This window comes from Hydra viridissima, unplaced genomic scaffold (genome assembly GCF_058129835.1).
Source record: "Hydra viridissima isolate aposymbiotic clone 2 unplaced genomic scaffold, HvirCarnegie_v1 scaffold_2, whole genome shotgun sequence".
NCBI lineage: Eukaryota > Metazoa > Cnidaria > Hydrozoa > Anthoathecata > Hydridae > Hydra > Hydra viridissima.
Window position 1 is genome coordinate 1578196 of NW_028324301.1, and position 27531 is coordinate 1605726.

Here is a 27531-nt window from a genome sequence, read left to right on the forward strand (position 1 = left end):
TCAAAATTTTAGAGAATTATCAAGTAGCTTTTACAAACTATGCTCAAATTATATCTCAGTGTAATCAAACTAGGAGTAACACATGATTGTTAACAAGCCGCTAAGTTTGAAAAAAAAATAGCAGCTGATTCCAGACCTGCTGAAAAAAATGCTTCCAGCAGGTTTAACTGATGGAACTATGTTAAGTGAGTCAAAAATCAGCGAAGGTCAAGAGAAACTGTCCATGAAGCTCCTTAGAAAAAGAGACTAATTGTCCATGAAGGGTATCGAAGTATCCAAAAAAAAAAAAAAGGATTATAGCGTCAAAAAGTCTACTTTGAACATGAATGAAAAAGTCTACTTTGAACCGAAAATTGAAAAATACCTTGAATACAAAGCAAATTCAAGTATACCAAAACCGGAATCAATTAGAATATCAAGTTTACCAGAACATTCTTGGGATGAATTAGCTTTAAACAATTACATTCGGGAAATGGTTACTTTTTATAAAGAGGATTTTTATTCCAGATACTCTTTAACACTTAACATTGTAAACAAATTGGAAAAAACTTTAGCCATATTTGGACATCCTAACAAAATAAGAAACGATAGCCGTACCCCTTTCAAAGTGAACCGTACATCCTTTTAAAGTGAAGTTTGAAAATCGAGTTTTAAAAATTCTAAAATAAAACATATCAAAGTAACCCCGAGGTGGTATGGTTGAGAATTATATGCAGGTAACAGGAAAACAACATGTATGTAATTATAGATGGGCCCCTTACGCTACAACAGGAAAATCACCAGCCACGTTATTATTCTAAAAAAATATCAAAAAACAAATCGCCGCCGGTTGAAAAATCACTTTTCAATAAAGAAGTTAGAAAAATTAAAAAAAAAAAAAATGAGTATGCAAAAAATGAGAAATATTTAGACAGGAAACGTTAAGCTAAAACAAGAAATGTTGTATTTGCTTTCATTCATTAGTATTAAAAAAAATTTTTTTAAACACTCTGCTCAATCAAGCAATATCTTTTTACTTTTTTCTATTTGAGCAATCATTTCTTGCTCTTGTTTCTTGATTCGCTTCATAGAAGTGAACAATAAGATGATTCCAAATAAACATGCACCAGATGCTATTGCTGCATAAATTTGTCTGTGGCCAAAAACCAAACTAATTAAAACAGGTCCTCCGATCATTGAAATCCTAGAAGCAGACGAGTAGATTCCTTGAATGACTCCTTGGTTTTGCACTGGAAACATCCTAGTAAATAAGTTTCTTGAACACACCAGGTTAAAAGGAATAGAAATAAATACAAATAAGCATATAAATAAGAATATAATAACTCTTTGATAAATCTTTTTCAGGATACTTTCGCAAATTAACAATGTTAACGAAGACTGGGTAAGAATCAGAGAAAAAAGCAGTAAATTGATATCATGAACCGGGTATCTAGGAGAAAGTATGTAAATCAAGAAAAAAATCACCAACAAGAGAACTCCACCACCGATATATATTACACTTGTTAACAATGGTGTCCAACCATATTCAATTTCTGTAATGTAAGGTAACAAAACTTCAAACTGTGTTTGAATAAACCATAAAACAAAGTCCGTGTAAAATATCACTAAAAACTCAAATGAAAAAATTGAATTTCGAAGGTTTGCTAAATAGCTTTTGGATAAAGGTTCTCTATTGGATGCAGGATCTACACTAAGTATAAAAACTTTGTTTTGCTGTTCAGTTGAATTTTGTTGTATTAAAAAAGCATAATTTTCTTTTGGATTTTCAACCAACGTTTCGCTTTCTTCTTCTTGTTTAACATCAGAAAGAGACAAATAACCAACCACACTACAGTCTTTCAAAGCTATATTTGTTACACAAATTAAAGTCACAAAACTCATTAACAACCAACCTATCGCCATGGCAGCACCAGGCAAGGTTTTGTAATCCAAGATCCAATGATGAAAGGCATAAGAATGATGCGAAATGAAAACATTTACAGCAGGTCCAATTATCAATCCAAAAACTCTTCCTGATTCTATTATTGACATCATGCCAACTCTTGCGGAGATTGAATAAATAGCAGTCATTTCACCAACGGCGCAAGCCATAAAACCATCTCCAAGGCCAGCAACAAACCTTCCAGCGATCGGAAAATACTCTGAATAGTGTAGTGCGTATATTAAATTACCAGCAATCTGAAGGAAATTTAAAAATAGCATAATTTCTTTCAACCTCTTCGTCTTGTCATAAATAAATCCAAATACTGGTAATGCCAACATGGATGCAAACGGGTATAATCCGACAGTAACTCCTATTTGCAAGTCACTGGCATGCAAGCTTTTCATGTAAGGAATCACAGATGGTAGAATAACTGAGTACTCTACTCCACAAAAGAACATTCTGATAAAGAAGGAAAATATAAGCAAACGCTTTTGAATCTTTCTTTCGAACATTACTGCGTCTTTAAGGCAATCGTCCTACTAAAAATCCCCAATAGTTTCATTTGACGTTGAAAACTCACGTTGCATTTTTAAAGTGATAAACTCTTTTGGTGCCTTTAAACTGGCAAAGATGCAAAACTAACAAATTCAAGAATATTTTATCAAATATTGAAATTGCTATGTTACTTCATTTTCGTAATGTTTTATTTACCCAGCTTTATTTGTTTTTTTCTTTTAGGTTAATGATGCTTCCAATCTGGCTATCAAACTGCAAAAAAAAAATTCTATTTGTTATCACCATGTTAAATTTCAACATAAGTTTCATAAGGATAGTATTTATGTTAAGATTGCTAACTACCACATTCCGAAAAAAGACATGTCAGGCCTTTGATTTATAAAAAAATATTTAGTCCTATCGTTAACAACACACATACAAAAAAAAAAAAAAAAAAAAAAGAAACTGCGATAAAAACAATGCCAGTGGTATGGAGTTTAAGTTCATTAAAAAACTTTTTAAATGCTTCTTTTTTATGAATTCGTTTCCGATCGTTTCAAGTAAAAAATGTCTAACATGAGGTATAATCGGATTTAAATTTCTTTTTACTATCTTAAGTTTTAAGTTGACAAAATAATAATGTTATTATTGAATTACATTATAAAACAAAGAAAAAAAAAAGGTTATATTTAATGTTAATTATTTTATTTAATGTTAATTATTTTATTTAATGTTAATTATTTTATCTAATGTTAATTTTTTTATTTAATGTTACATATTTTAAAATAAAAACAAAATCCAAAACCATTTGTATCGTAAACACGCTGTAAAATTAACTTTTGCTACAATGAAGTCGATTTTTATTTAACTCCATGTAAAAAAAATGAAAAGAATTACGAATGAAAAACGGTTCTAAAAGATATTTTTATTTTAAAGTTTAATTGTACCAAAGTGAACAGTGTTTGCTTTTGGTGAAATGAAATTTCTAATTTATTCGATAGTTTTAGAAAAAAAACACTGTTTCAATTATTTTACATAGTTAAAATTTGACAACTAATCATATAAAACGCAATTTTTATATCAAATTTTCAACAACAGCACCTGTTTTGATTACGGAGGCAAAAAATTAATCAAATCTTCCAGGTATCTTCCCAGTATCTTCTCAAAGCATCAGCAAATCAATTTTTTTCAACTGCACATTTAAAAATTGCAAATTTAAAATATTATGTTTTGTTTCATAACAGACAAATAGACCTATTGATTTAAAGCATTTAGAACTTTTGAATATTGCCCAAAATCAAGACGCGGCTTGATATAAGTTTAACTTTAAGGATTTTACTTCAAATGTTGGAAAAAAGCCACTATACAAGGGGACAGGGGGCCCAAAACATCCAAAAATCATTGTCAACATTACATGCTGAAAATTTATCATTATCATTGACGCATGTTGAGAAAACTGCAATTCCAACGGAGGGGATTGCAGTTTTATACTTATGCAAGCAGCCCGCCTTAAAAAAACTTCAGGGTCCCTAAAGGGCAAACCCTTCAGGAACCCTAATGAGAATGTCCGCGCCGAATATCAGGGTCCTTTAAAGGCTAACCCTAAAGCGGCCAAAAAAAAAAACCACGCTTTACTAGTCATCCTTAAAGTTAATGAGAAAAAAAAACTAAACTAGATTTCAATATTCAAAAACTTACAATTGGCTGGATAGGTGATACAGGTTGTTGAAAACTGGGAACCTTTAAAAAAAAAATCTAGCAACAAAACACATTCATATAAGAACAAATAAATCATCTCATCACAACAAACAGCAGAAAAATAACTTTTACTTCCATCAGATAAACTAAGAGATGTTCTTATGCAATCAGATTAGAATTAAATGAAAATGATATTATAAAAATGATGATATTAAATGTTCGAATTTTTTTTTCACTCTAATTCAAACAGAAATATAACAGCTTTATATGAAGAGATGAAAAATTGATATTTGTTTACTTTCGTGACTTTCTCTTAATAGAACTTCATCTGAAAAAAACAATTTTCTTTTAAAATAAACCTTTTAGCACTGTAAGGTTCAGCAATCTATGAGTTTGTTCAATTAGTTTGACTAATTACACTTAGTAAAATAACTAACAGCAATCTTTATAAAGTTTAGATAAAAAAAAGGCAGTCAGATACTTGTCTGACAGTCAGTAAGTAGGATGAGATAAAAGCAACAATGTACTATAATTACTTTTATAACATTACCTTGATATTCTTAAATTATCAAGATTATTAGCTGCTACATATATTGTTGTATTGCCTTTTAATCTTGAAACAAAAATATCAAGTTGATTACGACGTTTTCTTCTTTCAATTCTTGAAGCCATTATTAATTTATACAACAAATATTTTGTTTCTGTTATAGAATTATAACTTTATTATATTTAATAATTCATTAAAAATATTTCAAATAAAAAATGATCATCATGATTAATGTCCATCAATACTTAGAAGCTATATGAACGGACAAAAAAATTGAAGCAAATCTATTATCTAACCATGTAGCTTTCTCGCAGCGAACACAACGTTTCAGTTCTACATTTTCTCTTATACTAAAATACTCTCCTCTACATAAGTTTTGCATACAATTTTTATTTACTAAAATCCGTAAACATATCTCAATTACTAACATAAAAAAACCACTCAAATCATATTTACAATATTAAAAAAAAACAAGGTCGCTTTATGGAGTTTCTTTCTGAAGGGTGAAAAGTTGTTCTGTTAAATCTTTTTTTTCCAAGTTTTAAAGTTCCAGAAAATTAGAGCCGATTTCGGGCCAGCCCGAATTTAGCCCTTACCCACCCCTTATTAGGATCTGCCCAAAACACACCCTAGTTTTTAAAAATCATCAAAAGTAAATTAATTTCAATCTGAAAAGAAATGTAAGCTACTATTTTTAAGTTTTAATAAAAAAGTTGTTTTATTTACCATGAATCGTCATTGAGTTGACTACCATCACACTTTGCGATAAGATCCATTACAATGAATGTTAAGACATCAACCGCTTCACTTCCAAGAGTACAATTATCTGAGAACTGGAGCCCGTCAGTCGATTAATGGAGCTCCGTCCCTCAACCATTGTTTAACTGTTTCAGATGGGCCCATTAATCTATGATTAGGTGTTCGACTACCAGCAAAGTGCTCATTAGCACTGAAGATTTGAGAACAACTAGCCTCACTGAGTATTTGATTCGCCTCAACAGACACTTCTCTGATACAACCAGATAATTCTTGGTATGTATCTTCAACAAAACGTCTGGAAAATATATCCTGTGATTAAATTTTCGAAGAAACATCATTTAAACTAATATTATGGTGGCAGGCCTATGAAAACAGAGATTTTTGATCAAAAATTGAAAAAAATAGGTAATTTATGTAAAAAATAGGTAATTTATGTAAAAAATAGGTAATTTATGTAAAAATTTATCCTCTATCTGCTGATATATGACTTGTTTAGGTTTGATCAAACGAAAAGGGTTTAAAATAACATATTTTATTAGCTAATTTATTTTTTGGATTTTTCTCATTTTGAGATTTTTAGTTGTTTTTTTTTAAGTTTAAAACATGATATAACCAGTTTAAATGAAACAACTAAGCTGAAATTTTCAGGATATGTTCTTTATACATGTAGAATTCATTTGTCATAAAATTTTTAAAATTTCTTTTTTTGGGGGGTTACAATGTGGTTTTATCTGCCAGAGTTTTTATAAAAATATATATTCAAGTTTAAAAGTCAATATAATCTGAACTACAAAGGCAAATTTAAAAATCCTGTGACAAACGAATTTTATACATATGTAGAACTACTATACCAAATTTGGAGTTTTGATTTATTGTCATTTTTGAAAAATTGTGTTTTGAAGTTTTCGTTTTTTTACACTTTTTAATAAAGTTTCGAGGCCAGCGAGGCACTTTTATATATATTTTTTTGATTTTATGTTTAGTTATTTTATGTTTAGTTAATTTTATTGTAAATATAACTTTGATGCTTAAAAAAGTTTTTCATAGGCCTACCACCTTAAGTTTACATGGGTTAAAGACAGCAAGTATCTTTTTAGTCTGCATAAAAAACACCATTGTGCTGGAATACATAATTATTGCATACTCAAACCATTGACCCGCAATGTTTACTTAAAATATCCGATTGTCTGAGTAGCATCACGGTTTACACTGTTTATACTACGGTGGCGGACTATTCGCTTGAAGGGCAAGGTAAATTTTCCAGTGGCTTTCAATGCTAAAAGCTCAAGAGAGCAAAACTGTAGGGTAATATTATTACATGAGTAGTTTGTTGACGCGCTGGTTTTGTCGCTGAAAAAGCCTCTGAGCGATCAATAAAGACAATCTCATACTCAAGCAGATCCCTAAATGGTTAAATCCAGTTTTGCGCATAAATCTTTTTCTTCGGTTAATAGTCGGTAATACAAAAGTTTTTTTTGTATTAGGGTAATTCCGTGTCAAAACAACAACAAAATTTCAAAAAAATAACCCACTATCTCTAAATGACTTAATTCTTTCAACAAAGATACTTAACTAGGCTAAAAAGAATTCCACAAAGTTGTTTTAAACAAATCGGAATATTTTAAAAGTTATGCTCGTTTAAAATTCAAAACTTTGTAACATTTTTACTTATCATGCGCCCCTAGCAACGTCCTTAGTAACAAGAAAATGTCAATACATACGTTGTTACCTTAACTATATTATTTCATAATTTGAAATTTTCCACATATTATTAGATGCTAAACCATAAAATTATACTAAGAAATAATAATTTTTTATATTTATTAATAAATCAAAAAGAGTAAACTGGCATTTTTAATAAAATTTAAAAGTAAACAGGCTTACTATAAGAGGAATTACAGAAAAGGTTATGATCTATATATTTCCAAACTTCATATTCTTAAAGTATATATAAATACCTAAAAAAAAAAAAAAAAAATTGAGTTGTTTTTCGACTCACTAATCTAAAAAATTTAATTTTTATTTTTGATTGAAAGAATATTGAGAATGAGACAGAAAATTGATAGGTATTTATGTTTAGGCACAACCAGAAAGTAAGAGTTCTTACTTATGTGTAAAACTACAATATGCATATGTAATAAACTCAATTAAAAATACTTAAATATTAAAAACAGGCATTTTCACTCAGAGCTAGTCAAAAATAAGAGGTATTTTCACTTAGGTATAAAAATGCAATATTCATGACATACATGTCTATGAATAGTATTCATGTCCGTAAATAAACTCAATTTTAAATATCAAAACACATTAATTCTTTGAATTCCATGTTTTTATGAATTGACAAATTTATATTCAAATCAGTGAACTTCTTCACATATTCCTTTGTTTTTCTTTGGACTGTAAAATAAAACAAAATTAGGTAATATTTGTTAACAAATGAAAAAATATTGCCATATACATATCATAGACATATGCAAACTGTCAATTCTAAGAAATAATTGATAAAAGGAAGCAAGCAAATGTTTTTTAAGATTCAAGGGCCATGTTGGTGCATAAATTTAAATCCCACATCAACTTTGCACATCACTTTGCATCTCACAATTTTTAAACTTGTAAGTCAAGATAGGGATAGTGTCATCACTGCAGTATTTCATCTTAACTTCATTTTGACATACAGGAATAAATTCATGAAAGTCTCTTGTTCCTGGTATTGTTTTTACATTTTTAAATCGTTCAGATTGTAATAATCTTGTTTCTATCAAACTTTCACTTGAAATATAAATAAAGTTTATACCTTTGATGTTGTTAGTGCAATATGTAAACATATCACGTGAGTTTAATATTTGATTTGTAGAAACTCTCTACAAACTAGCATTAGCTACAAGCCGTTTAACTGTTCCTCCTATACCATCACAAGGTTGCTTTCCATGGCTGGTTGCAAAGAAAACCCATTTTGCATCTATTCCAAAGTCTGATTTATGCTGACATAGATTAAAAAAATTTTTGCAGTTTTTATATTGAGATGAACAGCCATCAGAAAAGTAGATCACATTTACAATGCTGGGTATCTTTTGCTTTAGATTATTGATAATTGATTTTTGTATCTCGTAAACCATTGGTACATCATGATTGTTATCATCTGATATAATGCAATATGAAGTGGATTGCAACACTTGATTTTCTTTATAGTACACAACTACTGGATGAAGTGTGCACTGAAGATTATTCCAATGAAAACCTTGTACTTCATCCTGCACAACAAAACTATAGTTTTCTGCAAAATCTCCTAGAACTATTGCACTATTTGATGGCAGTTCTTCTTTAAGATTTTTTAAATATTTAGATTGGCATTTAGAAATATATGAATGTGCTGTTAGCTTGACTAGTTTTTCCATCACCATATTTACAAAATCTGGTATGCTTACAAGCTGTATAACTAAATCTGATCTATCAGTAGTAACCCATTGGTTAAATTCGATAGTATCTTCTTCCTCAAACTGTCCTATTAGTTCGAATAGCTTTTCTTCTAATTTAGATGTATTTTTTGGACATTGTGTACATCGATGTAACATGCATTCTTTGTTTTGCATATCACAAACAATAAATTTATATAGTTCATGGTAATCAATTTTAACGGGTAGGAGAATTAACTTCATGTTTTGATGGTAGATACAAATGCACACAGAATGGGTTCCTGATGAGTTTGGCAAAACACACCATTTAGGTCTTAAAACACAAAACTTGGAAAAACCTAACTTTACATGTGGATATCGAACTTTAAATGAAACAAATAACTCTTTTAAGCTTGATAAAAGTAGTCGCTTTTGCATATGGAGTTTCCAACTAACACTTACAAAATCCTTTTGACCAGGCATCTGGCGAGAGTTTTCATCATCTTCATAAAAATTTTTTACTAAAGTATTTATTTGATCAGGGAGCATTTTACCTCGCTTAGTTTGTGGAACTGCAAGAATTCCTTCCTTCTTTGCTAAAGATCTAGATTTTATTATTAGATACTTTGAAACACCAAAATACTCACTAGCTGCTTCAATTGACCATTCTTGTGGGCACAAAGTCAATATTTGAATTTTGTCCCTAAATGAACAGCATTTTTCAAGTTTATCTTTTATCAAAACTAACATATTTTCGAACTGAACAACTTTTTTTTTTAAATCAAGAATATATTCATTATCAAAAACTTCAACTTCTGTCAATGGAATTTTTAAAGAACTTGATAACTTTTCTTTGAAAACTGTTGTAATAGTTTTAATTTTTTTTTCTCCCAATACTCATACGATTCGCAAATGGCTGTCCATGAAGCTTGACTGGTGACACGCCAATTATACTGAGACAATCCGAAAGTTCTTGTCTATTTTTATTTATATCAGCTTCTTGTTGAACGTGAAATACATTTTCTTTATTTATACTTTCATTTGTGTAATCATCAGAAATATCAATGTTATCAGTATTAATTTCAGTGGAAGCTTTTAATTTGACTAAGCAATTTGTACAAATTTTTTGACCAGGTACAATATTGAACCTGTTGTTTAAAGCTATGGTTCTTAACGTGACTACTCTGAGAGATGCTAAATTAAAAAATATAACTTCATAAAATAAAATATGCCTAGTATTAACAAACATAAAGACCTTAAAGGCGCTACTCCACTTTCTCCCCCCCCCCCTAATTTTATGATTGATTCTGATAGAGAATTTTATGCTGATTAAGAATCGTATAAAAACATGGGTCTCAAAATCAACGGAAAGTGCTCTAATCTGATGTCGAAAGTACAAAAATATACCACAAATCGCTAATATTCGCCATCTTGAAAAGTGATTTTTTTTTGTTTAAAAGTTATCCTTTCAAAGTATCAACAGCCTGGTTTTTATTTTTTATATAAAAGATTTCGAATAAAAGAACAAAGAACCGGTGCGTTAAGTTTCATAATCAGGTGTATTGACCGCATTTTTTTTCTCTTACCAGGTAATGAAATTCAATGGCATTTACTCTTATCGCGTCAATTTGCTTCAACTGGATTCTTAGTTTGTTAGCTTGAGTGTCTTTTAAAACTTTTGTCAAATAAGTTGAAAAATTCTTTCATTGATTATATTTTACAATTCACTTTAAAACAAGATAAAAATTTTTTAATTATAAAAATAATTCTTTAAAACTATTGACTTTCTTTTAAAACTTCAAGTTAACCCCCCGTGAATTCATTTTCATTATGTTTGTCATATAAAAAGGAGTGCTTCAGAATAGTTTTTCTGCTTCTTCATTTATCTACATATCATGGCTCTTCGAAGACCAACAATAGACGTTTTTGACTCACTTTCTTTGACAGAAATAGGAGCAAAATTCAAATACGATATCGAAGCTACAATTCACTGGTGCAGAACTTATGGTTTACTCGCTGAAAGCATGAATTGTAGTGTATGTAACGTGCCCTGCACACAGCAAACAAAGAATGGGTCAGTTGATCAAGTTATTTGGAGATGTCCAGTCAAGCGCTGCAAAAGAACCTTTAACATTAGAAAAGGCAGCTTCTTTGAGAAATCTCACCTACAATTGTGGCAAATATTGGGCTTAACTTACGCTTGGAGTAGAAGTGCAGGTAAGAGCCGGGGATTATCAATAAGTGATTTAAGGCAAGAGTTAAATATCGGAAACGACAGCACCATTGTTGATTGGAATCAATTTTGCAGAGACATTTGCGTCTCATATTTCCTCAATAACCCTGATCCAATAGGCGGTCCAGGGTGCATTGTTGAAATGGATGAATCTGTTTTTTGTCGAAGAAAATATCAAGTTGGTAGAATAATCCCGCAGCAGTGGATATTTGGTGGGTATGAACCTGCAACGAAGAAAGGCTTTTTGATTCCTGTCCAGAACCGCGATGCTGCAACATTAATTCCTATCATACATCAATGGATACTTCCTGGCTCTATTGTCTGGAGTGACATGTGGAGAGCATATAATGATTTGCAAGCTCCAGCATATTTACATGGTACCGTTAACCACACCCTCAACTTTGTAGATCCACAGACAGGTGTAACAACAAATCACGTGGAAGCTATGTGGTGTCGAGCAAAAGCAAAATTCAAATCAATGATGGGGCCAACTAATCGCGAAATGGTAGCTGATTATTTATCCGAGTTTATGTGGATGCAGAGATTTTCCGAACACCGGTTTTTTCACTTTTGGGATCAAGTTTTAACAGCATATCCTGTTTGACATCCTGTGTGCATCAAACGTAACATACATTATAATTCATGCCTAAGGTTGTGTAAATCAAAAAACGGCTATTTTCATAGCCACACAAAATTATTAAGAACATTTTTTGCAAAGAACATTAAGAAAGCCCTTTTTTATTACTCCATGAAAGTTTGTCTTTCCAATTAATTTTTTTCTTTAATAACAAAAAAAAAAAAATAACCGAAAAAATAATCGTAAATTCTGTTACAAAACTAAATTTCATAAGAAGGAATCGCAATTTCGCAAGAGCGACACGTTTTATAACTTTATAACTCGATCGTCTGCCTGATAGCTCTGGAAAGAACTTACGCGTCTATATTAGCCATTCCAGACGATTTTTTTATAATTCAAATAAACATATACAATGATTCTTACGTCGCGAAAATAAAAATAAAAAACGTCATAAAATATGCGAAGGAATATAGATATATATATACATAATTTCTGTATACAAATCCTTAGAATCTATTCTTCAAAAAAACATAAATAAATACTTGTTATAAAAAGAGAAAAGAAAATAAAAAGAAAATTTCGTGTTTTTTGTCAAACGTCAGATGTTTTTCGTTGAGCCGTGGAATCGCTATCTATATTAAACCAGAAAAAATTCCTTATAGTAAAAACCAGGCTGGCAATGTTTTGCGGTTAAAAACAATATCAACCGTAAAGTTAGTGAATTCAAGATGGCGAATATTAGCGATTTGTGGTATATTTTTGTACTTTCAACATCAGATTAGAGCACTTTCCGTTGATTTTGAGACCCATGTTTTTATACGATTCTTAATCAGCATAAAATTCTCTATCAGAATCAATCATAAAATTAGGGGGGGGGGGGGGGAGAAAGTGGAGTAGCGCCATAATCTCTCTATGGAGATTATAACCAAAACGGTAAATAAAAATGCAAAAATAAAATTGCAAAAATAAAACAATAATAAAATAGATATGTGCATTAAAAAACAGTGAAATAATTTTTGAGTCTTACAGGTATTTATATATAAACTATTATTGTAAAGATTTAAAATGAATAGATCAATACCTTTTCTGCAATTAATCTTAAACTATTCATGTTTACTGAAAAATTATTGATAAAAACCCGGTTTTCATCTTAAAGTTTTTATTCAAATATAAGATCTAATAACTTTAAGTAATGATTTTTGACTTCTTTCTTCAAAAGTTTCTATGCCTATTAAATTTTGTAAACATATAGTTAATGTAACTGTGCATACTTTAACATTTAAGTGTTGCTATAGACGTTGCTAAGAGCGCGGAGAATAAAAAAAATGTAAAAAATCTCAAACTTCAAAGACCCATAACTCTCAAAATAATGAAATTGGCTCCAAATTATTTTTGATTATTCCTAACGACGGTATTAAATACATTTGTGCCAAAAATCAAGTATTTCTGAGATGGTGGGTTATCTCGATTTGTTGTTTTGACATGGAATTACCCATTACCGGCTATTAACAAAAGAAAAAGATTTATGCGCAAATATTTCCTAAGAACTTTTTAGCTTCTAATCTATTATCTAAATTGTGTTAATATAAATATAAAATAGTTATTTAGTGAGAAATACTGGCAATGAAAAAAACGTTTTTTGTGTGTAGATGTTGATTGTTACTGCTTTACCCCTAAACCAAAAAATAAACTTTGGAAATCTTTTTAGAATATCTACTTTTATTACATTTACTTGATACAGTACTCATTTTTTTATAGTTGCTTTGAAAAAAACAACAATAATTATCAAGAACAATGCTAAATGGCTAGACATTGAAATTAAATTAATTTCAATGTAACAGCAATAAGTGCAATAGCAAATTCTTCTTCGAGCTTCGATGGTCAACCATCAAAATTATACTTTCAAGTGTTCTTCAAAAACTAAGTTCGATGTGTTTGCGAATTTCAACAAAGCCACTTTTTAAATGAGTTATTATTTCAAAAGTTTCACTGAATAAATAAATAAAAAAAAAAAAAAAAGCTAAAATTATCAACAAAGTAAAATCAGATACCAATGTAGAGTCACCCATAAAACTGGAAATAAAGCATCTGTAATTGAAGTATTGTCACTGATGCTAGATTTAAATATGACCAGGGTTGTATTTCAACTTCACAGAAAAGCTGCAATTACGAAACAGTGTAGGAACCCAAAATCTTCGTCTACTTTATATTGTTAACCTTTAAAAGGTTTAAAAAAGAATCAATTAGTTTAATATTCATTGAAGAAGCCACTTTGAAAGATGAGATTTCTAATATTGTTGAAACTTGAGCTGAATTATCTTATGGCGAGTTCATTTTAGTCAGATGTAACGTTTAAGTTATACTATGATCAGAAGAAAAAAGAGAACTTGATCAGAAGAGATTTCAACAAATAACTTATTTAAATAATGAATAACCGGTATTACTCTTTGATCACCATCGGACCAACGATAAATGACAAAGTCCAAACTGCCTCATCAAATGTAACAAGTTCAATTCAATGCTGTGGTATGTTCACTAAAAGAAATGAACAATGTTGACATAAATATGAAGCTTCCTTATTCACCGGATGGACTTCATCACGGATTTACCTATACCTCATACATTGTATTTCATACAAGTTGCCAATCACAAACTCTTGCTAAATAACAAAAAATCAACATACAAAAGTTATTCCAACTAAAAAAGGGACTTGTTGTTGACTACCCGAAATGTTGAGGATCAGAAATATCAAATGACGGCAACACTGTTTGACGAGCCTTTTCAAAAGAAGATGCATTCGCCAAAATTACAGAAACAAACAAATAATTTTAAAGCTGCACATAATCCTAATTTATATATTAGGTGAATTTTAAATTAATGTCAGCAAGTTTTGCTTACTGTATCTGGCAATCGTAAAACTCTACACCTGCTTGTACAATTGGTATAGCATGTTTTTTCTTGTTGACTTGCAGTCAATAGATGAGAAAAAACTACACAAAGCAATAATTAAAAGAATTAAGAACTGTAACAAAAAAAAAAAGAAGATTGCATGGAAGATCACAAATAACGGCCGAAGCCACCCAAGTTGACGATATTTTAAACATGGAAAACTGACCCTTTATATTCTTTTACTTTACTAGCAAACCTAAGGAGATCTTTTTCTTGATTTTTTCAACAAAAGGGAATCCAAATTAATTTGGAAAAAAATAATTGATTCACCTGGCTTCAATTTTTCTTTCAACTAGTAACAAATCATTCTTCAGTTAACATCGTACTTTGCAGCAAGTTGCTCGTGTGTCAGCTTTTTAGACTTTACATTCTCAAAACATTTGGACCAGTTGTCCTCTGTATGGTCAATGGATTTTCTGATCCTTACCTTCCTTTTGTAATGATACGGCAATAGGGAAAAAGTTTTTATTTCATTTGATTCGACGTAGAATCTACAAAAAAATTAAAACAAAGAATAGAAATGTAATTTTCTGCAGATGTTACTCTGCTTAAAATTTTAAAAAAGTGTTGTTGTCTGATGACCAATAACGTCTGAAGTTTCTTCGCTCTATCTAAACGTTTCTCTATCGACAATAAATTCACTTCAAACCAAATCTATAAAAAATACTATGAGTCATTCACTCTCTTTTGTTCAATTTTGTGATCTGAAGCACAGATAAAAGTTAAAAGAAAAAACTTTGGTTTTTCTCTGTTTAAATAAAACGATTCGTGTTGCCAAAAATCGGGTAATAATAACCACGTTTGACAAAGGTGGTTTTTTTAAATAAAATCTTCAATTATGATAAGTGAATGAATGCATTGCCGATTTGTGCGATAAGAGTTAAGCACGAGTTTGGTTACTATTCAGAACAAGTTGTAGAATCATTTCATTCAAGCTTTCTCAACGAATCTTGAATTAGATTTACGGTTTCCAAAGATGACAGCTTTAATGCTGATTATTTAAAATATTTGTGATCAGTTTTAATAGGAAAAGCCTTGTAAAAATGGCAAAAAATTCCAGGTAACTTAATTACAAAATTAAATTTTGTCCTCCTTTTGTGAAATAGAAGAACCACACAGATGTACAGCTGTCAATTATTACTTATGATTTAATCCTATTATGTAACTTATTCCTGTCATATACTTAAAATTTGCTGATAATGATTGTGGCAGATTTCAAGTTGTGTGGTGTAAAGTGAAAGTTAAACATTCAATTATAAACTTTCAAAAAACTACCAAAGATAACTAACTTATCAAAAATAATTCTCTTTCATAATTTATATTTTATGTAATAAAAAATTATATATTTTTAGTTTTTACTTTATTTTAGGAGACTGAGAGTTTTATGAAGATTACTTTCAATCAGAATTTTTCAACGGGGTGGGAAGATCACATTATTGAACCCTTTGTCATTTTCTTGAACTCTGAGTAGATTCTTAACTTCAGATTCCAGCGGTAGTAAGTATCATGTAAAGCCCCCGTCACTTTGTGGGGTTAACTATGCATGTTAATATTTTCTGAACGCCAAAGTAATTTTTAAGTTTAATATTTTTGATGAGTTTTACTCTTTTTTAAGGAATTAGAAAAGTTTTAATAAAAAATATTTCAGATGACTTTTTTTCAGGGGAGGGGGACAAAGTTACCATGATTTCCTAAAAAGTTGGTTTACTTATCAGGATGCACAACCAATAGTACGTTCTCTTCATAGCTGAGCCTGTTTATTAGTCCTTAACAACATGCAATTAAAATTTTTCAAGTAATCAACTTTTCAATCTAAACGTACTACATTTGACTACTGCCCTCCGAGCTTCACACCGAACACTAAATATTTGGAAATTTTGGTTCCGAAGAAATAATTGGTTGACGTCATTACGAATCATCAACAAATATAAGGTTAACCGAATAGAAAGCATCAAATGTTAAAGCAAATTTTACGTTTCTTTGAATTAATGCAAAAAAAAAAAAAGCCTAAAATTTTTTTTTAAGCTGACAATTCATTAAAAATCATCGTTTGGGTTGTTTTGATTATATGGTTAAAAAGATGTAACAGGGAGTGGTAGAAAGAAAAAAAAAACTGTTCTGTCCATGAACGTAACATTTCTTCGATAAATGCACATCATGTAAAAGCTACAAACTTTTTTTTCACGTTTCTGATGGCACCCCCCACTTTCTGTGATCTACATTAGTACACATTATCTTTAAATATTCAGCATGATATTAACAGGCAAAATAAAGTCTAGGTTTTTAAATTCTGTCCATGACAAACAATAACTTTTTAATTGTACTTAAAAGCTTCTAACTATCTACATACGAATGAAAACCTTGTTCCTAGAAGCATTAATTAAACAAATGTCAAATAATTTTGTCGTTTTAAAAAGAAATTAATGAACTTCTTAAATATCTTTTACTGTCTACAAAATGTTAATGATAATTGTTGAAATGTATGCTTATTATGTGCATATAACTTTTATACATAAGATAGAGCTGCAAATATGCATTGTGTACAGTTCTATATTATGCTATTACATCTCTTTTTAGAAACATTGTAAATGTATTTAGCAGTGGTGATATTATTGTTGTTTGTCAGTATTGAAGGTCTGATGTCTGCTGTGCCTTTATTTCCTAAACAAAATGCTAAGCACAAAGAATCTGGTTATCATTACACAACTCATTGGTTTCCCCAAACAGTAAGTATTATAATTAAACACAGTAAAAGTTTGTAAAACAGTTGCACAAAAAGGTGACTTTACAAACATATAATGTGTATGAATTGTTTAAAAGCTTTATGCAAATTGCATATTTTAACTTCACTGCACCTTAACAAAAAATTAGCTGAAGAATTAAAATGCTAAAATTACTAAGAAATTAAATAAAAATACTTTTGAAAATTTGAAAATCTAAAAATTGTTTTTCATATATTCTAGTTATACTTTATATGTATATTGATTTGATCTTTCTATGTTCTCTTTATCATTACTAAAAATATCCATTAGATTATCAATTACACTGTGCAACAAAAAATTATTTTTGGCTGAACTAGGTAATATATCTAAGTAAATAAAAGTATGTTGGTTGAGATTATAGTATTAGTTTTTTTTTTTTTTATTACTCTCAGCTTTTCCAGAAAAATGAAAAAGTTCTTTTGTAAAAAAGTTCTTTTCTACAAAGTGTTGTATATATTTATTGAATAAAATTTTTTTTATTCAATAAATATATACAACACTTTCTATTTTAAATCTGATTTGATTTATGGGGTTCACTTATATGTAAGGAGTCTGCCAAATGTTAATGTTTGAGATAAAGATTATTCTTAAATCATTGCATTTCTATGACATGAAGGAAGTTTGATACTTCCTAGCATACACAACAAATGTTAAAAATTTATGTAAATAAGTATATCAATAAATAAGTAGTAAAAAAATACAAACATGAAGATAATTTGTTTTTTTCAAAAATATTGAGAAAAAATGAAAAGTGAATGATTATTTTCAAGAATTTGTCAATCTAACCGCAACTCTAACAAATAATGTTAAAGGGAAGGAATTCTTGGTCAAATTAATAAACCAAAAGTACAGGTTTACTCTGTTGCTTGCATCATCTCTTAGTATGGCTCCTGTTAATATGCTTCATTATGTCAGATTGACTTTTTCATTTATATCTTGTTTCTGTTTCTCCCATTTATATGAAACCATGTCTAAATTCAATTGCAAAAATAAATTGTATTCCTTCTGGTATGCTAACAGTATGTCAATATTAAAAATCTTTATCATTATTGTTTTTTAAAGTGATAAAATGCCTTCTTGTTTTGTTTTCTACATTTGCCCATCTGTTTTATTTGCTGTCGAGGAGCTTATAAACTTTATTTAAAGCTTATCTAGAAAACACTTTGTTCTAAAAACTTAAAGAAATCTTTACCTATGTCTATTTCCTAATTTGCAGCCTCGTATTAGATTTAAAAAATTGTTGAATATCAGCATTGAAACTTTTATGAATCTGTGCTGGTAGACTCAAATGGCAGATGCAGATTTCATTGTCAGGTAAAAGGGCTGTCAAGAGAAAAATAGTAATTAAACCTCTCAATTTAGATTTATAAATTTTTAAAGTCAATATAACCTGAAGTAATATAAAGGCTAAAAAACCAACAACTACACTTTTAATGTCTTAAAATATATTCATCAAATGTCATTATCAAGATGAGTTGCAATGTCATATTCAATATTCAAGAAGCTTTATTCAGATAATCTTGTTTATTGACATCAGCTAATAATCCATTCAGCAAATGAGCTGTTAAGTAACAAAGCCAAATAACTTTAACTGCAAAAATATCTGTCTTTCTTCGTTCAGAAAAAAGTTATTGAATGAATCTTTGAATCTGACATGGCTGGCATTTGAATTTGGTGAAGTGCGAAATAAGGGTTAGTTGGATAATCTGTTTGTCTTATTTTAATTGTTTGATTTAAAAAACAAATAAAAAACATAGCTGACAAATTAAAATTAGTTTTTTTTTTATCATGTTTATAATTATTATAAACTGCAATTCACTCAATAAAGAAAGAAGTTCAATAAAGAAATTATGGACAAAGCAGGTACTAATCTATGAATTTAAAAATTTGCTGAGTGGATTATGAAATTAAAAAATTTGCAATCGGACTGGATTATGAATTTAAAAATTTGCAATCTGACTGGATTATTTTGCTGAAAAAGTTTCTAAGAAGTATAACATTTAAAACTGTTCTTCCATCTGATGCACTTGATGGCAAAGAACATGAGACATTGGGATTATAAAATTACTACTAAATTTAATGTTAGTGATGAACAACAGTGATTTCACTTTTCAGTTGTTAAAATGATAAGTCTCATGAATTAATAGAGGACTTTTTTGGTAAAAAAAATGTTATTTATACCAAATATTTGTGGTAGATAGGCGTTAAAAATGTGTATTATAATTTTAGTAAAATCTTACAGCAATTTCAACAATTCCTAATAATTATAATGTGTATTTTTTTATTTTCAGTAACATTTTCTATTCTAGCTTGATCACTTTGCTTTTCGTGCCGAAGATTATCAGTTTGCTCAAAGATATTTGATTAATGATGATTATTTTAAACCAGGTGGTCCTGTATTTTTTTACACTGGCAATGAAGGAGATATTTCTTGGTTTTGTAACAATACAGTATGTTTTTTTGTTTAATTTGTTAACTAAAATATCTGCTCTCCATTCTACAGAATATTTTTAAAGCTGTAACTAATTTCAGAATACTAGCCTTTTTCAGTTTTAGTTCTGGATTGCCCTTTTTTGTAAGTTTGCTTAATTTTTGGTCTTTTTTCAAGGACAAAAACTCTTTGGAAAAAAGTAATTCAAAAAATAAATATGTGATTTTGCTTTTAACAATCTAGAAATTTAAATGAAGCATCTTAAATTAGCTTTTCTTCATCTTCCTTGGAGCTAATAAATAGTCACATAATTTTTAAAATGTTTTTAAATACTTAAAAATTAGAAATAATTATATAAAATATATTGCTATATATTTTTTTAAATATATCTTAACTTCTATATATATTTAATTATATACATACATATATATGTATGTATGTATGTATGTATGTATGTATGTATGTATGTATGTATGTATGTATGTATGTATGTATGTATGTATGTATGTATGTATGTATGTATCTATGTATGTATCTATGTATGTATGTATGTATGTATGTATGTATGTATGTATGTATGTATGTACAGTGTCTCAAAAAATTATCCGACCAAACAAGTTTTTCCCAAAAAAAAATGTTTACGCTCTAAATTATACTAAAAACAATGAATAGCGATACTTACTTTGTCTGTCATTTTAATTCTAATGGGAATAGTATGTTATTTAGCGTTCATATTTTTTGATTCATGCTTCAGTTGGTTTATTATTTGTCCTAAGAGAAACTTAGTATTGAATAGGCTTGTAAAAAAATTATCCGACCAAGCGATATTTAGGTAAGTTTAATTAATTTTATGTGAAATTTGTTGAAATATTTTAGCAAATTTTTATACAATTAATGAAATTGCATAACAAAAAACTGTTTTTTTGTAGTAAAAAAAAAAAATTATGTATAAAAAAAAGGTTTCATGTTTTTTTAAGTAAAATGGTGGGAGGTAAACGTCACTGGACTGTTTCTCAGAGAAATTTAGCTGTTGATCTAGTCAATCAGGGTAAAACCTATCATCAGGTACAGCAAGAGACTGGAATTCCTCATAATACAGTATCCGACATAATGAAGAAGTATAATTTGATCGGAACAACAGCCACAAAAGAAGGGCAGGGTCGCAAAAAAAAGAGTTTTGATAGAAACTTAATTATACAAGTCAAGAAAAATTGCTTCATTTCTGTTCGAAAACTGGCTGAGCAAGCTGAAGAGAATTATGGAATAAAATTATCCCATCAGACAATCAGAAATCGTATCCGAGACTTTTTGAAATCCCTGATTTCAAGGACGACTTGTGTGTAATAAACCATTTTTGAATAAGAAACACATGAATAGAAGATTGGAGTTTGCTAAGAAGTTCAAAAACATGCCGTTAAGTTTCTGGAAAAAGATCCTGTGAAGCGACGAATCGAAATTCAACTTAAAGTCATCTGATGGAGCCCAAAAAGTTTGGAGAAAAGCCGGAGAAGCCTACAAATTAAGCTGTGTGAGAGGAACTGTCAAGTATGGCGGCGGTAACGTGATGGTATGGGGTTAAATGGCTTGGAAGGGTGTCGGAAAACTCCAATTTATAGATACTACAATGGATCAGGTGCAATACAGAAACATATTAAAGCAAAATTTGAAGTCATTTGCTCGAAAACTTCGGCTAGGATCTGATTTTACATTTCAGCAAGATAACGATCCCAAGCATAGTGCCGCTAAAACCAAGGAGTGGTTTGCTGAAAATAACGTTGAGGTCTTGGAATGGCCTGCACAATCACCGGACCTTAATCCCATTGAACATTTGTGGGAAATTTTACACCGAAAAATTGGAGATCGGTCATTTTCCAAAAAAGATAACCGCAAAGTGGCAATTGAAGAAGCCTGCGAAAAGATTCAACCAGAAGAAACAAAATCTTTAGTTGAATCAATGCCTAGACCTCTAGAAGCTGTAATCCAAGCAAAGGGAGGCCCAACAAAGTATTAAAATAATTGTTTTGTTATATAATTATTTGTTATGAAACAAATAATGTGTTTGGTCGAATATTTTTTTGACAATAAAAAAACGACCTAAGTTCCTTTATTTTAAGACTGAAAACCTTGTGATTCATATTTTACATTAAAATAAATAAAATCTATTTAAAAACATGTTCTTTTATTTCATTAATCTTGAGTTTACCAAAAAAGTCTAAATTTATGAAAATACAGCACTTTTTTTAGGAAAAATATTTAAATAAAATGTTTGGTCGGATAATTTTTTGAGACACTGTATGTATGTATGTATGTATGTATGTATGTATGTATGTATGTATGTATGTATGTATGTATGTATGTATGTATGTATGTATGTATGTATGTATGTATGTATGTATGTGTGTATGTATGTATAGATCAAACACATGTTTGTTTGTAGGGATTCATGTGGGATATAGCAGAGGAATTTAGTGCAATGCTAGTTTTTGCTGAACACAGATATTATGGAGAATCAATGCCATTTGGAAAAGATTCTTATAAGGTAAATTAATATATGTTAATAAATACATTTATGCACAATCTTTATGTACAATTATATGTACATATCATAGGTAATATGTATGATATGCACTTTGTAATATGTAAACAAAAAACATGAGAAAGAAAACATTCCAAACAGTGCATTAATTTACAAACTTATTAGGATGGTGTAAGATTTCTCTGCTGGAATGGGGTTCTTTGGAAGATCAAAGTACTATTGGAAATAGCAAAAGAGTGCTGTTGCTATAGTAAACTAATAGTAACAGTATATTGCTGCTATTGTAATGAAACTTTTCCATATTTATGTCAGCTAAAAAATATCCTGTAAGCAATTAAATTAAAATATGGGTGTAAAAGTGTTATGCATATTGGTAAAAAGAGTAATAATCTATAAATATGCCATATTTATTGAACACTATTCATTATTGTTAGAGCATTATATAAAACATTTTCAAGAGAATCTTTAAATTTCAGAATGCAGGACATTTTTATTTTTTATATTTTATATATTTGTATCATATATTTTGATATTCTTGATATTTTAATACACCAAGTTAGAAACTCATTTCAAATTAGTAGTAAATAGTTTTCTTTAGGATGCATCTCACCTTGGATATTTGACTTCTGAACAAGCTCTTGCTGATTTTGCAGTTTTGATTGATTATATTAAGGTATTTTGAATTTCTTTAAGTTTTGCTTTTAAGATAAAATTTTTAGAAATGATTTATTGGGTTTTCATTTCTGTTTCAAATAATGAGTGTTCAATTTTTTGAGATTATTTCAAGAAGTGTATATTATTCTGCTGTTTTGACAGACTTGATGTTTTGTAGCATTTTATAAGGCTTGAAAAACTAATAGTGTGTTTGTTTGTTTGTTTTTTCACTAAGAATCTTTTAACTAACTATGTAAATGAAACTGATGTAAATAATTGAATTTTTTAAAAATTTATTTCAATTTAAAAAACATTTTTTTTTTAATGTTTATGGTTTACTTTTATTTGAGTTTAAATAGAAAGTTTTTAAAAATGTTTGCTTCATTTTTACTTAGCCATAAAAAAACTCTACTTCAAGTTATTTTTTTAGGTATCTTTGCCTGCAACTGCTGAAAGCCCTTTTATTGCATTTGGTGGATCTTATGGTGGTAAAAGTGTTACTGTCATTAATAATTTACAGAGAAAATAAGAATGTGTAACTTAATTTTAATGGTGTTGTAGAAACAACTAAAGGATAAAGTGTTTTTAAGATTTTAAATTTGAAGACAGGAAGAAATTGATATTTTTTTAGTTGTGTAAATAATAAGGTATTGTTATATGTTACAACTTTATTATTTTTTGGAAATAACATTTGCCTTGCTTTTCTTGATGGTATTTTAAAAAACATTCAAGTGTGTTTTTTATCTAAATAAAATTTGTATATTTTTATTATACTTACATTAGGTATGTTGGCAGCATGGTTCAGAATGAAGTACCCTTCTTCAGTTGTTGGGTATTATTTTTGGCTTAGTTCATAAAATATATATGGAAGGTATAAAATTGAAATTCAATGATTATGTCATATTTTTGTGTGTTTTTAGTGCCATAGCATCCTCAGCACCTATACTTGCTTTTGTTGATATGAATGATTGCGAGGTAAAAAGAGGACAGCAAAAGTTACTGTTATATCTTTATTAAATGAAATGAGACCAAAAATTTATGTGAGAAATAAAAAAATTTCCTAGAAATTTTTAAGTTAAAGAAAAAATTTAATGTAAAATTATATAAGCTAAATGTGCTCCATTATCTTATCTTTATGTTTTCTTATCTTATCTTTATGTGTTCTTATCTTATCTTTATGTGTTCTTATCTTATCTTTATGTGTTCTTATCTTATCTTTATGTGCTCTTATCTTATCTTTATGTGCTCTTATCTTATCTTATCTTTATGTGCTCTTATTTTATCTTATCTTTATGTGTTCTTATCTTATCTTTATATGTTCTTATCTTATCTTTATGTGTTCTTATCTTATCTTTATGTGCTCTTATCTTATCTTCAAAAGAATAGATTTTTTTCATAATATTCTCCATCGTTTTAAAATAAAATTTCTTTTCAAATGTTTTCTATTGGTTTCTTGTCATGTTTAGGGTAATACTTTTTTTGGCTTGACAATAAAAAATAATGTAAAAATTAGATTTAAAAATAACAGTTACAAAAGTTATAATAACAGTTAAAATCTTTTATTCTTATTATTTATTACTTATTATTTATTACTTATAATAGTAAATAATAACAAGAATAAAAGATTTCAATAAGATTTGTTTTTAGTTGTTTTATCAAATTTGCACCAATGATTTCAAACTTGCTGGTGGTAATGCCTGTTCAACTTCAATAAGAAACTCATGGCAATCTGTATTAGATATCGGACAATCAGGTAATTTTATGTTTTTACTTGTTTGTATATTTGAAGTTGAAGAATAAAAAAAGACTTTCTCTCTTTTCTTTTTTGAAAATTAGAGGCTGGTCGTTTGAAACTATCTGAATTGTTTAAGCTTTGCAACCCATTGAAAACATATGACGATGTTTACAATCTCAACAATTGGTTTAGTGAAGTTTGGGTTAATTTAGCAATGGGTATGATTCTAATGTTTAGAAACTTATTCTTTCTGTATGAGTTTGTATTTTTTTTGTTTACAGATTCATCATCTGCTAAATTTTAAGTTGTTCTTTTCAAGCTTTGTGAAGTGGCGAAACATGTTTGTATGTGGTGTATTGGAATCACATTTCTATACTTGAGTAGTACCAGGCAAATTCATGTAGCTTCAGAATATATTCCCAAAGTTTGATACAATAATTGTAATATTAACAGTGTTAATAGGTTGTATATAATATTTTCAATAACTTACTAAAATTAAAATGTTTATAGACTTTTTAAACGTCATGCTTTTATAGAAATGAGTTTTTGTTAACTCATTGAATATTGTAACATTGGTACATAATAGTTGGTACATAATGGTTGGTACATAATGGTTGGTACATAATGGTTGGTACATAATGGTTGGTACATAATGGTTGGTGTAACGTTGGTTACAATATAATAATGTAAAGTTGGTTGAAAAAAATTTAATGAGGTTAATAACATCCTTAGTTACTGTTGCATCATCAATCTTCTTTAATGATCTTTTAATGTGTACATATATGAATGTATATGTTAAGCTTATCCAAAAGAATTAAAGATATATTTGGTGTGTAAAAGAAACTACAAGAGCAATATTATGATGATTAAAGAAACTACCAGAGCAATATGATGATTTTGAATATATTTAGAAACTTTTTTACTTTTATTGTGGATTTTTTTTTTTTTTTTTTTTTTTTTTTCTTAACTCAAATCTATTTTTTCTTTCTTACATCATGAATCTATCTTTTTAATGCTAGTTACAATTATTTTTATTTTCAGTTAATTATCCATACCCAGCTAACTTCCTTGAAGATTTACCTGCATGGCCAATTAATGTAAGTTGCATAATTTTCTTATTTCAATTTTATTTCTTCCTTTCACATAAAGTTTTCTATGTTTTTTTTGGAAATAATTTTCAAATTAATTGTGTGTTTGCTGTACAAATGTCTTCATAAAAGTTGTAGAAAAATTTTGATGCAATTTTTTAGTTTTTTTATGTCTTTAATTTTTATGTCTTCAAACTTTTAGGAAGTTTGTAAGCACCTCCAGAACAGCAATGCAACAGGTGATGAATTGCTCACAAATCTTGCAGATGCTGTAAATGTTTATTTTAACTTTACTGGTCAGGCGACATGTTTAAACACACAACAGCAAGCATCTGGGAGTTTGGGCGATCAAGGCTGGGATTTTCAAGTAATAATTCTGTTCCCTTTATTTATCTGTTTTTTTTTCTATTTCTTAAATTTTTAAAAATACTGTCGTCTTTTATAAAGAGGGTAAGGAATTCTCTCTGCAACAATCGTGTAAGCAAGGTTACAAATCGTGTAAGCGAGTAGAATCGTTTTAACCCATTTACGCCGGCCGTCCTCATTTGGGAACGCTTAAAAAAATAAACATGCAACGACGTGGGAAGAATTTTTTCATACCACACATCTGCCTAACGTCCTCATTTGAGGACGCATCATTATTTCAATACTTGGTTAAAAAAAAAAATTTTTTTTTAAATAAATGTAATAAATATAATCTAAACTTCATGTTTTTGTTTCATTTTACATTATATCCTTCCTAGTTTCTTTTCAGGCGTTAATGGGTTAAGAACAGATTTTAAGTTTTTTCTCACAAGAAGAGGTTGCAAATAGTGTAAGCGAGTAGAATCGTTTCAAGGACAGATTAAAAATTTTTTTTTTCAGTATGAGAATGTAAATGTTTGTTTCATTTTGTCAAAAATATCCTTTTACGTCATTCAATTTTTTGTACTGCACTAGGCATGTACAGAAATGGCCATGCCTCTGTGTCAAGATGGAGTTCGAGATATGTGGTTGCCATATAAGGTATAAAGCATGTTTTTTTTGTTTTAATTGTTTTAAACATGAAAATGGAGTAAAGGTAATTTCATGGGGGTAAATAAGTATTTTTTTACTTAGTACGACTTTGATGCGTTTGCAGCTTCATGTAAACAGCAATGGGGAGTAACAACCCGTAAATACTGGACGCAATCCGAATATGGAGGGTTTAATCTTGCTGCTGCAAGTAATATCGTGTTTAGGTAAGAAATAATTTTAATTTATTAATTTTGAGTTTGTAAAATTTTTTTTTTCTTTTTGTCAAAAAAAATCATGGTTTTGTGTTTTAATAGTTATAAAACATAATTTTTAGTAACGGCAAGCTCGATCCTTGGTATGGTTATGGGGTACTGAAATCTGTGTCCCCAAGTGTTAAAGTTGTTATTATCGAAAATGGCGCACACCATCTTGATTTAAGAAAATCGAACTCGCTTGATCCGCAGTCGGTAATCGATGCTAGGAATGAACACAAGAAGAATATTCATAACTGGATAAACGAGTTTCATGCTCAACGAAATTACGTTGGTAAAATCTAGGAAATATCGGTTTTCAGTTTGTAATATCGATCACGTGTAAAATTTTGATATTTTTATGGTAAAAAAGATTTTTGTAATATTTTATAATTATTTGATGCACGTAATAGTAATATAAAGAAATCATCGTTTGCCGGTTGTACTTTTTTCGTCATACATGTGTTATATTATACACGCGTTATACATCCGTTCAATATATAT

At 29.1% G+C, this 27531-nt stretch overlaps 3 protein-coding genes and 1 pseudogene across 5 annotated transcripts; 2 read left to right on the top strand and 2 right to left on the bottom strand.

Moving 5' to 3' along the window:
• Positions 1-926: 926 nt before the first annotated feature.
• On the bottom strand, positions 927-2921 carry LOC145194591 (uncharacterized). Its single transcript, XM_080072249.2, has one exon. It carries the CDS (start codon positions 2434-2436, stop codon positions 994-996), a length of 1443 nt encoding a protein of 480 aa, XP_079928375.2. The 5' UTR covers positions 2437-2921; the 3' UTR covers positions 927-993.
• On the top strand, positions 2832-27461 carry LOC145186823 (lysosomal Pro-X carboxypeptidase-like). 2 transcript variants are annotated; one of them, XM_090078226.1, is made up of 15 exons: positions 2832-2907; positions 15944-17300; positions 19646-19786; positions 22205-22306; positions 22902-22976; positions 23388-23445; positions 23741-23789; positions 23878-23932; positions 24605-24710; positions 24794-24910; positions 25734-25789; positions 25983-26147; positions 26720-26785; positions 26879-27000; positions 27111-27461. In XM_090078226.1, exons 2-15 carry the CDS (start codon positions 17163-17165, stop codon positions 27331-27333), a joined length of 1473 nt encoding a protein of 490 aa, XP_089934352.1. In that variant the 5' UTR covers positions 2832-2907; positions 15944-17162; the 3' UTR covers positions 27334-27461. The 2 variants fall into 2 exon arrangements, with proteins under 2 accessions (XP_089934352.1, XP_089934351.1); XM_090078225.1 differs by having other exon boundaries at positions 2879-3000.
• Positions 7842-15096, bottom strand: LOC149891507 (uncharacterized; annotated as a pseudogene). Its single transcript, XR_016449719.1, has 3 exons — positions 14061-15096; positions 13677-13842; positions 7842-10009 (listed from the first exon to the last, which is right to left on the bottom strand). The product of XR_016449719.1 is annotated as an uncharacterized LOC149891507 (transcript).
• LOC149891508 (uncharacterized) lies at positions 10711-11652 on the top strand. Its single transcript, XM_090077178.1, has one exon. The coding sequence runs from the start codon at positions 10711-10713 to the stop codon at positions 11650-11652; it is 942 nt and encodes a 313-aa protein (XP_089933304.1).
• Positions 27462-27531: the final 70 nt, after the last annotated feature.

Bases quoted from the DNA above. Each gene is read 5' to 3' on its own strand.
- LOC145194591 (XM_080072249.2), bottom strand. From the start codon at position 2,436: ATGTTCGAAAGAAAGATTCAAAAGCGTTTGCTTATATTTTCCTTCTTT.
- LOC149891508 (XM_090077178.1), top strand. From the start codon at position 10,711: ATGGCTCTTCGAAGACCAACAATAGACGTTTTTGACTCACTTTCTTTG.
- LOC145186823 (XM_090078226.1), top strand. From the start codon at position 17,163: ATGTATTTAGCAGTGGTGATATTATTGTTGTTTGTCAGTATTGAAGGT. The intron at 23,790-23,877 runs GTATTATTTTTG...GTGTGTTTTTAG, and splicing joins TACCCTTCTTCAGTTGTTGG to TGCCATAGCATCCTCAGCAC. The intron at 25,790-25,982 runs GTAAGTTGCATA...TCAAACTTTTAG, and splicing joins TACCTGCATGGCCAATTAAT to GAAGTTTGTAAGCACCTCCA.